Source organism: Pituophis catenifer, unplaced genomic scaffold (genome assembly GCF_029215685.1).
Source record: "Pituophis catenifer annectens isolate HBS135680 unplaced genomic scaffold, rPitCat1.0.hap2 SCAF_10, whole genome shotgun sequence".
NCBI lineage: Eukaryota > Metazoa > Chordata > Lepidosauria > Squamata > Colubridae > Pituophis > Pituophis catenifer.
In genome coordinates this window covers 23,589,222-23,601,401 of record NW_027256890.1, presented here as the reverse complement: position 1 = coordinate 23,601,401, position 12,180 = coordinate 23,589,222, and the positions used below count along the sequence as shown (strand labels likewise).

The 12,180-nt window shown below is 49.8% G+C and overlaps 1 protein-coding gene across 1 annotated transcript in view; it reads right to left on the bottom strand.

Moving 5' to 3' along the window:
- The window catches only part of NRXN2 (neurexin 2), a 428,827-nt gene that overhangs the window by 253,394 nt on the left and 163,253 nt on the right, over positions 1–12,180 (bottom strand). The window contains exons 5-7 of the mRNA XM_070951426.1: positions 8,923–9,084; positions 5,887–6,325; positions 1,015–1,398 (exon numbers count right to left, since the gene is read on the bottom strand). Of these exons, the coding sequence (XP_070807527.1) occupies positions 1,015–1,398; positions 5,887–6,325; positions 8,923–9,084 (985 nt within the window). The remainder of the gene's footprint in view (positions 1–1,014; positions 1,399–5,886; positions 6,326–8,922; positions 9,085–12,180) is intronic.

Here is a 12,180-nt window from a genome sequence, read left to right as displayed (position 1 = left end):
CAGGTAAGAATGGAGGAGAGTAAAGCAGATGCTTTGGTCTAAATCAGCAACTTTCAGGCATGTGGACTTCAGCTCCCAGAACTCCCCCCCCCTTCCAGGACATTTGGGCAAATCAAAGCATGGTGGGTGGATACCTGCCTCTCTACCTACCTATCAGGTGCAGAGGAGGAAAGTGAGGTTATTTTACCCCAAAGCGACCCAATGGCTGAGTTTGCAAAACATGCCAGCCTGGCTATTCAATCAACCTTGTTTTCTGCCTTCACAAAATATACTTACTCACTAAACTAAAGGGAGGGAGGGAGGGAGGGAGGGAGGGAGGGAAGGAAGGAAGGAAGGAAGGAAGGAAGGAAGGAGAGAGAGAATTGGAGAGGAAGGGGAAGGAAGGAAGGAAGGAAGGAGGGCAAGAAAAGAGAGAGGGAGGAAAGGAGGCAGGAAGGACAGAAGAAGGAAGGAAGGAAGAAGGAAAGAAGGAAGGAAAGAAAAGAGGGAGGGAGGAAAGGAGGCAGGCAGGCAGGAAGGAAGGCAAGAAGGAAGGAAGGAAAGAAGGAGGGAAGGAAGGAAAGAAGGAAGGGGACAAGAAAGGGAGGGAGGAAAGGAGGCAGGCAGGCATGCAGGCAGGAAGGAAGGGGGCAAGAAAAGAGGGAGGGAGGAAAGGAGGCAGGCAGGCAGGAAGGGAGGAAGGGAGGGAGGGAGGGAGGGAGGGGGAAAGAAAGAAAGAAAAAGAAAGAAAGAAAGAAAGAAAGAAAGAAAGAAAGAAAGAAAGAAAGAAAGAGGGAGGAAATGAGGCAGGCAGGCAGGCAAGCAGGCAGGCAGGCAGGCAGGAAGGAAGGAAGGAAGGAAGGAAGGAAGGAAGGAAGGAAGGAAGGCCTTGATTCACTGGAAGCTAACCACGAGACCTGATCATTGCCCTGGGATTGCAATCACCGGACTTCAACCAAGCCCAGTTCATGAGGTTGTGTGAACCCAGCCTGAGAGCAGTGGCCTACCCTCCACCCCACCCCACCCCCTCCTCACCTCTCTCACACAGTCGGCCCAGGTAGCCGGTGCCCAAGCAGTCGCAGATGAAGCGGTTCCAGCCCTCCCGGCACAGGCCTCCGTTGTGGCAGGGGGAGCTGCCGCATTGCTTGAGGGTCTCCCGGGAGCAGAAGCTGGAGACGCCGGAGACACTCTGCACCTCGGCCAAGCGGCGCACGTCCCGGCTCTTGCCGTCGATGAAGAGATCCCGCACGCAACCCACGTAGCCGTAGTTCAGGAAGGCCGTCCAGACCTCCGGAGGCAGGATGAGGTCCAGGCGGTTCTCAGGAAGCCCTCCCAGGTACATCTCGCTGTCCAGGTCCAAGATCTCGCTGTCCCCGCTGGCCAGGAAGGGGGTGCTGCGGCTGTTGACCGAGATGGAACCTGGCAGAGAGAACGGCTCAAGTTCAACACAGGGGACAATCGGATAAAAGGGAGAGGAGCCCTCGGCTGAACAACGGGTGGAGAAAATAACTTGGAAAGGATCCACTCTTCACTTTTCGGGGGATAAAAAAGAGACGGGGAGATTTGTACTTTCAGACTTGCAAGACTGAGGTCGGCCTCCCAAGAAGACCAGATGGGAAACAATCAATCAATGAGAATAGAGCTGGAAGGGACCTTGGAGGTCTTCGAGTCCAACCCCCTGCTCAAGCAGGAGACCCTATACCTGGGATGGCACAGGTGGCATGCTGAGCCATATCTGTGGGTACGCGAGCTTTGCCCTAGTTCAGCTCCAGCATGCATGCGTGTGCTGTCCAGCTGATTTTTGGGCCTTCTGGGCCCACCAGAAGCTAGGAAATGAGCCGTTTCTGGCCTCCGGAAGGCCTCTGGGGGGTGGGAAGGCCGTTTTTTTTGCCCTCCCCAGGCTCCAAGAAAGCCTCTGGAGCCTGGGGAGGGTGAAAAATGGGTCTACCGGGCCCACCGTGCCATCGTGTGCCAAAAGTGAGGGGGATAAGGGGGTCGCGCGCATATGCGCAGGGCGAGAGGGGATTGAATTATGGGTGTGGGCACATGCACGCACGACACCCCCCCCCCCACGCTCCCCACGCTTTTGACACGTGACGGCAAAAAGGATAGCCATCACTGCCCTATACCATTTCAGACAAGTGACTGTCCAGTCTCTTCTTAAAAACCTCCAATGATGGAGCGTCCACAACTTTCGGTGGCAAGCTGTTCCACTGGTTAATTGTCCTCACAGTCAAGAAGTTTCTCCTTTATTCCAAGTTGCTTCTCTCTACAATTAGCTTCCATCCACTGTTTCTTGTTTTGCCTTCTGGTGCTTTGGAGTATAATCTGACCCCTTCTTCTTTGGGGCAGCCCCTCGAATATTGGAAGACTGCTATCGTGTCCCTCCTAGTCCTTCTTTTCTCTAGACTAGCCAAACTCAAATCCTGCAGCCATTCTTCCTATGTTTTAATCTTCAGGCCTTTAATCATCTTAGTTGCTCTTCTCTGCACTTTTTCCCAAAGTCTCAATTTTTGTTTTTTTAATAATACGGTGACCAAAACTGGGTGCAGCATTCCAGGTGTGGCCCTTACTAAGGCTTTACAAAGCAGTACTAATACTTCACGTGATTTTGATTCTATGCCTCTGTTTATACAACCAAGGATTGTATTCGCTTCTTTGGCGGCTCCTGCAGACGGTTGTCATAGTACTTTATTGTAAGGCTACATTGACAGAATCTTGCAAGTCTCGAAAGGACAAATCTCCTGCCATCTCTTTTTACAGCCTGATAAGTTAGGATCAGTGGTGGGATTCAAATAATTTAACAACCGGTTCTCTGCCCTTCTGGCTGGCTGAGTGGGCGTGGCCATGGTGGGCGTGGCCAGGGGTGTGTGACAGGCAGCAATCGGCCTCCTGCAACCCCCTGGGAGCAAAAACAGGCTCTGGGGGAGGAACGCACTGCACAGACACCCCACACCCCGTTTTGGGCTTAGGAGGCCTCCCTGCAGCCTCCTGTAAGTGAAAATGGGCCATGGGGGGCACACCGCACCCCACGCGCCCCGTTTTGGGCCTAGGAGGCCTCCCTGCAGCCTCCTGGAAGTGAAAATGGGCCATGGGGGGCACACCGCACCCCACGCGCCCCGTTTTGGGCCTAGGAGGCCTCCCTGCAGCCTCCTGGAAGTGAAAATGGACCTTGGGGGGCACACCGCACCCCACGCGCCCCGTTTTGGGCCTAGGAGGCCTCCCTGAAGCCTCCTGGAAGTAAAAATGGGCCATGGGGGGCACACCACACCCCACGCGCCCCGTTTTGGGCCTAGGAGGCCTCCCTGAAGCCTCCTGGGTGCAAAAACGGGGAGCGTGGGTGCTCCTGGAAGGGGCGGGGCCAGCCAGCAATTTAACTACCGGCCCGAACCGGCTGAATCCCACCTGGTTAGAATGGAGCTTTCTCTTTATCAAAAGTGTCCAAACTCAAAACTTGCGGGATGTACATTTCTGAAACAGATCCAACAACCTATTTCAAGTCCCCCCCCAAAATTTTTGAGTTTCAAACATTTTGCATGCCATCGAATACATGCCACGGTTTTCGTTTTAAGTTGTTCTTAATTAAAACGCTTTGCAGGTAGTCCTCGGCTTACGACCGCAATTTGAACCCAACATTTCTGCTACGAAGCAGAGCACTTGCTAGGTACGTTTTGCCTCCTTGTACAAATCTCACTCGCCACAGTTGTTAAGGGAATTACTTCGGTTTTTAAGTTAGTAACATGGCTGTTAAGTGAATGTGAGTTCCCCATGGATTTTGCTCGTCAGAAGGTCTGAAAGGGGAAACCGGATTCACTTAACAACTATGTTACTCATTTAACAACTGCAGGGATTCACTTAACAACTATGGCAAGAAACGTTGTAAAATGGGGCAAAACTCACTTAACTAATGTCTCACTTAGCAACATAAATTCTGGACTCAATTGTGGTCATCAGTCAAGGACTCCCTGTATTAAATTCACCTGCTTTCTGTAATTGCACAATCCCTTCAGCCGTTAATCAACCTCAAGGATCCTAAGGACATCGTAAGCCACACCAAAGCTAACCAGAGTTATCATGAACCATGCTTGTTATGCCAGAGCTGTTACTGGATCAGAAACTGAACGGTCAAAGATCTTGTTGAAATCACAGGACCTTACTGGCAAATAGGCTTTAAACCAGGGATCCCTACAGATCCTGAATGAAATAGGAGACAGGGAGGGATACAGCCTTCCTTTTTTGTGTGTGTGGGAGGTGTCTTTTAATGACCCCATAATCCCTTGCATCAAGGTAGAACCGGGGCAACTGAATGGAGCTGAGTGTTTACTGGCCAGATGCCCTTCCTGTTGCCAATGAGGAGTTTTGTTCAGCAGATATATTTCTCATCATGCCCAGAGAGAGAAATATCTGCCTTTACCTAGGATCAAACTCACAGCCTCCTGATTGTGAGGCGAGAGCTCCACCTCTGGGCCACCGCACCACTTGGGATACAGTCAGGGGTGGGATTCAAAAATTTTATAAACCAGTTCTCTACCCGGTTGCTGGGTGGGCATGGCCTATTCGGCCTCCTGTACCATGGCGGAGGGGGCATTTTTGCCCTCCCCAGGCTCCGTAGGCTTTCCTTGAGCCTCTGGGAGGGCGAAAACGGCCTCCCCCAGGCTCCAGAGGCCCTCTGGAGGCCAGAAACGGGCCTGTTTCTGAACTTCCGGAACGCCCATTTTTCGCCCTCCCAGAGCCTCCATGCAGGCTCTTCACTTACCTGGCATCCAAAACGGGCCGCGTGGAGACTCCTGGGAGGGAGGGGTGGGCAGGGCGGGGCCAGCCAGTCTTTGCAACTACCAGTTCGGCGAACCAGATGTAAAATTAGCATCCGATTCACCCAAACTGGTCTGAACCGGCTGGATACAGCCTTTCCATAATGCAGAAAAAAAAGATTAAGTGACTGCCAAACAGCCCTTCCAGTTCTCTGATAATAACACGGAGACAAAATGGGAAGAAAAAAGGGCAGCGGGGCCTCTTCCCAAACTCCCTCTGCTCTGCTGCCAATACGACAAAGTGAATCTATGTATTACTACGACTTTCTCGTCTGTCTGTTTGTCCGTCCGTCACCTTCATTTAGCCAAAATGGTGAGTCGGAGGGCAACAATTTTTGACTCGCGGTATCTCAATTCTGCTCACTTAAAAGAATGAGTTGAGCCACCGCTCCCCATATCGTTGAAATTTAAAGGATCTCCGTACCAACTACATTGGCAATCCTGTGGCTGCAGTACTTCCGCAGTCACAGGACGCTGGTTTCTGACAACACTCCCCGCCAGCTTCCCATCAAGTCAATGGGGAAGCTGGCAGGAAGTCAAAAGTTGGAAGTCACGCCTGCTTCCACTGTCTTTTTTTGCCCGCCTGTGGTCACTTTGTTAATGTCTCCAGGTAAGTAAATATTGACAAAGGAAAACCCAACCGGTCATAAAGGTTGTCTAGTCTGGAAGATGAAACTAAAATGCTTGTCTCCCTCCCACCCCCGAAGCATGACCCCACCCGGCAGCTTCTATTTCCTTGCCCGTCTTTCATTTTATTAAATTTGTATTAAAACATTTTTCATTTTATTAAATTTGTATACCGCCCTACTCCCGAAGGACTCAGGGCGGTGAACAGCCATAAAATAAAACATATAAATACAAAATTTAAAATAGAGATAAAACAAATTAAATAAATTTGGCTGAACCATTTTAAAACCCCAATTTAAAACCAAATTTAAAATTCCCATTTAAAAAGAGGAAAAGTTTAGGTCAGGCCAGCTTGATGGAATAGGAACGTCTTAATCGCGCGGCGGAAGGTACGCAGATCCGGAATCCTCCGTATCTCGTATCTTTGCTGAATGGAAGACGACGATGCACAACTCGGAGGCATACCCACCCTTGCGCCCATCGCGCTGGAAATCCACGTGGCACCACTCCCCGTCATTCACTTTCTTGGTGCTGGCCCGCATTTTGATGCCCCCTGAGCCCATGTCCAGCAGCAGATAAAGGTAGCCATCCAGAAGCTCCATGGCGAAATAATCAGCCTTGTGCATGCGCTCCGACCGGCTCTCCTTGGGCGGCTGCAGCCGGCCGTGGCTGAAGAGGAGAAGCCCGTTGGGTTCGGTGGTCCGGAAATCAAAGGAGATGGAGCCAGTTTTCTTGGTGTTCCACTTGGGCAGGGAAATGTAGGCCTCGGGCGACTCAAAGGTGACCGGATCGAGGGCGGCGACGTTTTCGCAACGGAAGACCAGGTCCCCGTTGATCTTCATCTTAGGGTCTCCTTCCTTGGCCAAGCGCGACAACTCCAGTTTGAAGTCATTGTTCTTGTAGACCACCTACAAAGGAAGGAGACAAGCATCGATGGAGCTTCTCAATCATTCCAGATCGTGGTTGTCTCAAAGGTGCTTTTTCAAAAGGAAAACGGACTTTGTTTTTCCTTGAAGAGGTTTCACTTCTCATCCAGGAGGCTTCTTCAGTTCATGAAGAAGGTTCTGGGATGAGAAGAGAAACGTCTTCAAAGAAAAAGCAAGGTTTAGTAGTTGCCTTTGGGAAAAGCACCTTTGGGACAAAGGAGAAAAGCCACAGCGTCAACAGAGACATCATCGGTGGCCCTCTCCACTGATGCCATTGTCAGTTTTGTCCAATTTGAATCGCCTGGTCAGTTTTGATCAATTAGTCCAGGGGTCTGCAACCTTAAACACTCAAAACAGCCATTTAGACCCATTTCCCACAGAAAAGAAAACACTGGGAGTCACAAAACCCTTCCCGTGCTTGACTATTTCTTGAGCAGTCACAAAACTAGCATATGTAGTTGAATGAAACGTTCTGTTTTCTTCTGAAACTTTCCTTTTCTTGGATTTATCCATGGGTGGCCTACTGGGGGTTGAGAAGCTCTATAAATTCTGTGCCGGTGGGTGTCGCACATTAGCAGTTGTGACGCATATTTTGAGTGACAGGGAGCCGCAGCAGAGGGGTGAAAGAGCCACATGCGGCTCCAGAGCCACAGGTTGCTGACGCCTGACCTAGTCCGTTGCACTGGGTTGAATTGAATTCAACTCAGAATAAGGTCCGCATTGCAGGCCTCGATGCCAACAGATTGAAGGGTTTCCCAGTTTGGCATCACATCCGTGGCTGTTCCAGCCAGCTGGAGAAGACCTTGCCTGAACAAAGCACACAGGGAGGGAACAGTTGACATTGCAATATTGTCTCCGAATCAAGAGGCATCAAATCCAATTTTTAAAAAATCAGATGAGATTCACGATCCTACCGCCAAACGAAACAGTCACACAAAATTAAAACAAGTAATCCTTGATTTATGACCATAACTGGGTCCAGAATTATGGCCGTCAGTCATGCTAGCTGCTAAGAGGGTTGACTGTGCCATAGACGTAAGCCCTTCGAGGTAGATCAGGCTCGAAAGAAAGAAACCCCAGTTATAAACGCTAATGCTATTTTTATTAGAGGGTTATAGAAAAGGGACTCTGGCAAGCTTGAAAGCGCCTCACCGCTCCCTGCCTTTATTTACATACCCAAAAAGGAAACTCCTGTCGGACATGCTTTCTGAGGGTACTCCTTGACTTACGACCGCAACTGAGGCCAGAATTACCGTTGTCATGTTTATGACCTTATTTTTTTGCCAGGGTTGTTAAGTGAAGCAAAAGGTGATCACGTGACCCCAGGATGCGGCAACCATCCTACATACATGCTGATCAGGGGTGGGCTTCAAAAATTTTAGCAAGGGGTTCTCTGCCTGGTTGCTGGGTGGGCATGGCCATGGTGGGCGTGGCCTAGTCGGCTTCCTGCACCACGGTGGGGGAGGGGATGTTTTTGCCCTCCCCAGGCTCCGGAGACTTTCCGTGAGCCTCCGGGAAGGTGAAAATGACCTCCCCAGGCTCCGGAGGCCCTCTGGAGGCTGGAAACGGGCCCATTTCTGGCCCTTCTGAACTTCCGGTAGGCCTGTTTTTCGCCCTCCCTGAGCCTCCCCGTGTGCCCTGCACTTAGCTGCATCCAAAACCGGCCATGGAGACTCCTGGGGTGGGCGGGGCCGCATGTAGCTCTTTCACCCCTCTGCTGCGGCTCACCGTCACTCAAAATAGGTGTCACAACCGCCAACATGCGACACCCGATTTATTGATCTTTTCAACCCCCGGTAGGCCAACCATGGATAAATCCAAGAAAAGAAAAGTTTCAGAAGAAAACAGAATATTTAATTCAACTACATATGCTAGTTTTTGTTTTCTGTTTTCCTCTTAGGTTTTCTTACGGCTTTTTTTTTTAATTGTTTTAATTGTTTTAACCTGTAAAATTGAAGTGTTTTAATATTGTGTGTGACCAGTCATACGCTAAATAAATAATAAATAAATGCTAGTTTTGTGGCCACTCAAGAAATAGTCAGGCACGGGAAGGGTTTTGTGGCTCCCGGTGTTTTCTTTTCTGTGGGAAACAGGTCCAAATGGCTCTTTGAGTGTTTAAGGTTGCAGACCCCTGGTCTATCTCAAGTCTACTACACAGTCCTTTTCAGCAGTCCAAAGAAGGCTCCACACCCATTTGCACCACACGGGTGACTCTGAGGACACAGAGAAACCTCCAAGTGGCCTCAATGACCCTGTAAAAGAATGCAAATGACCAGCTGTCTGCAAGGAGTATCAATCCTTCCGTTCCCCACCATCCAATCAGAGCTGAAGAAGCTTCTCGGGTGAGAAGCGAAACGTCTTCAAAGAAAAAAACCAGAAAGTCCAGTTGCCTCTTGAAAAAAGACATATTAGTGAAATTAAAAAAAAAAAAAACGCGCTAAGAAACGTGGAGAGCGGACGAATCAAGCAGAGGAGATGCTGCCTGAACCTTCTTCCCCTAAGAACTAAATTCAATCCCGCCCGCCCACCGCCTCCCCTTTCCCACCTGGTTCCCAACCATCCCGTCCGTGGCAACTCACATCCTTGAGGCATCCCATAAAATTGTTGCTAACGGGGGATCCGGGCAGGTCTGCCGTGTTGGGACTCCCTCCGATATAGAAGAAGTCATCCGAGCCCAGCATGGTGTAGTCCTCTTGAGTATATCCGGTGGTGGTCAGGATTCCGTCCACGGAGATAGTCACCTGTCCATCGTGAGTGCAGGGGTTGCGGGGAGGGGGTGTGTTTGGGGGGGGGGAGACAAGGAGACAACAGAGTGTTAACCAACCACAGGAGTGATGGGAGAAGGGGGTGGGGGTTCAGGAAATGGGGGCTGCCAACTTATTTTTCCGGTCTGGTTGTCTCTTCGGAGAAATGCCACGGTATTTTTTTTTCCCCCTCGAGCGGGGTATTTTGGGGATGGGAGGGGGAGGAAGACGGACAGACAGAGCAGCTGTCGATGGGAGAACATCTGCACAAGATTTGATGGTCCAGAAGGGGAACTGAGCACCATGTCTATGGTATGCAACCTACCAACCCTCACAAGCTCCGTTCTCAGCATGCCCACTGCCCGATGCTCTGGTGAGTTGCAAGTTGGCTCGGCCAACCGAGGGGGGCCCTTTCCTGTGGCTGTTTAGGGAGGAGAGCCGGAGGGGAGAAATCCAAATTTGGGGGAGCTGGTGAAACACAGACGAGGCCGAAGACGGGGCGCTTATACCTGCTTTGGTAGAAGGAGAGTTGCTTTGCTCAGCTGGAGTCCCTGAAGTTCCTGTTTTTTTTCCACTGCCGACATTCTTCAGGACACTTTTAGCGGCTGGGTTCGCACAACATGCTTGGCTCGGACGAACGCTTGGTCCATCTGAACCTCAGTATCTTGCGGGAACCCAACTCTCCCTTCAATCTGACATGGAAACCAAACCAGCCCCATCGCTTCTATGGGCATCGGACGCTTCGCAAAACACTGGAGCTGCAACTTGTTAACCTGGGTTTAGAACGGAGGGAGTGGAAATCCCAGGCAAGCAACTGCCCGCCCCTCATCTGTGTTTCCTTTGTCATTTTCTTCTTTGCTGGCTACTAAATACAGATACAGATTAACAGAGTTGGAAGGGACCTTGGAGGTCATCTAGTCCAACACCAACACCACCCGCCCAAGCAGACCCTAGACCATTTCTGACCGATGGCAGTCCGGTCTCTTCTTGAAAGCTTCCAGGGATGAAGCTCCCACAACTTCCGAAGGCAACTTCTCTTCCATGGGTTGATTGTTCTCACTGTCAGGAAATTTCTCCTTATTTCCAGGTTGAATCTCTCCTTGGTCAGTTTCCATCCATTCTTCCTTGTCTGGCCTTCGGGTGCCTTGGAAAATAGCTGGACCCCCTTCCTCCTCTCTGGGGCAGCCCCTCAAATATCGGAAGATGCTATCATGTCTCCCCTGGTCCTTCTCTTCACTAGACCAGCCAGGCCCAGTTCCTGCAACCGTTCATCGTATGTTTGAGCCTCCAGTCCCTTCATCATCCTGGTTGCTCTTCTCTGCACTTTTTCTAGAGTCTCAACCTCTTTTTTATAGTGTGGTGACCAAAACTGGATGCAGTACTCTAGGTGTGGCTTTACTAAGGCTTTATAGGTTTAAGGTTTTAAGGTTTAAGGTTTATTTGGATTTATGTACCACCCTTCTCCCGAAGGACTCAGGGCGGTGAACAGCCAAAGATAAAACACGTACAATATAAAGTTTAAAAACAAATTAAAACATATTAAACAAATTTGGCCCATACTAATTAAAACAGTCCATTTTTAAAAGCAAATTAAAATTAAGCAATTAAAAAGTGTTAGAGTGGTATTAGCACCTCCCTCGATCTTGATTGTATCCCTCTGTTAATGCAATGTAGGATTGCATTGGCTTTTTTAGCTGCTGCTGCACTATGCTGGCTCCTATTTAGCTGGTTGTCCACTAAGACTTCAAGATCCCTCTCACAGTTGCTACTATTAAGCCTGGTTTCACTCAGTCTATATGTGTACTTTTGGTCTTTGTTGTCTAAGTTGTAAGACTTTACTTTTCTCTCCATTGAATTTCATTTTGTTAGATAGGGCCAAGGTTTCAAGTCTGTCTATCCACCTACCTTTTCTGGCCACGTTTGTTAAGTGAATCACTGCAGCTGTTAAATTAGCAACCCGGTTGTTAAGTGAGTCTGGCTTCCCCCATTGACTTTGCTTGTCCAGAAGGTCGCAAAAGGGGATCACGTGACCCTGGGACACTGCAACCGTCATAACTACGAGTCAATTGACAAGCGTCTGAATTTTGATCACATGACCATGGGGAAAAGCCGCAACGGTCGTTAAGTGTGAAAAATGTTCACAAGTTACTTTTTTCCAGTGATGTCGTTAACTTCGAACGGTCGCTAAAACGAACTGTTGTTAAGTCGAGGAGTACGTGTATAAACCAAGAGAATCCCGTTCTTGGTTTAGAAAGCAGATCCTCAGCTGGAATGATTGATGAGCTGCCTCCTGAAAAAGTCAAAACCTTTGCTTGTCTGTTGTTTTTTGCCCCATTGCCGTTGTTGGCTTTTATCTTTTATTTATAGCAAGGAGATTGACTTGTGTCGGCTCGCAACCGCAAGCCATTTGGGGTCGTTTAAGCCCACGGAAATGCAGGGAGGCTTAATGGTTATAGGATCCAGCTTCCGAAGGCTGGACAGCCAAGATGGGGGTTCTGCATTTGTCCCCTTCCTGGGATTTTGTTTTTCATTATTTGAAAAAGAATGTTGTGGCCGGCCAGCGACCGCCAGAGCTGACAGCAGATTCAGACAATGAGGAGGTTGGGGAGGAATGTGGGCCAGTCCTGGAGTCTGGGGAAGGCTCAGACGAGGGCTCTGAGTCGGAGGCAGAGAGGGGGGCCAAGGCCATCTGGAAGTTCTTTGCTGCCTCCGGAGCCTCCGTAGTATGACGTCAGCGAGGCAGAAGAACAGCGGGAACCTGTTCCCAGTGTGCGCATGCGCAGATCTACCAGGAGACGGGAACTATTAAGGAAACAGGGTCGACTTGGGAGTAAGGCTTGGAGGTGATTGGCCCCTCCCATAAGACATAAAAGAGGAGCGAACGGGACGTGAGCTTTTGCAGGAAGCAATTCGTTCATCTGGTCGGCAAAAGCTCTGTTTGACTCTGTGCTAAGTTTGGCCCTGCCCTGCGTGTGCCAATTAGTTCTCTGGCAGAATTCCAAGGGAGATAAGGTGGGTGTTTATAAACATTCCCCTGCAAGACTGTTCGTGAAGCCTGTCGGACTGGGAAGGATAATAATTCACAGCCGTATG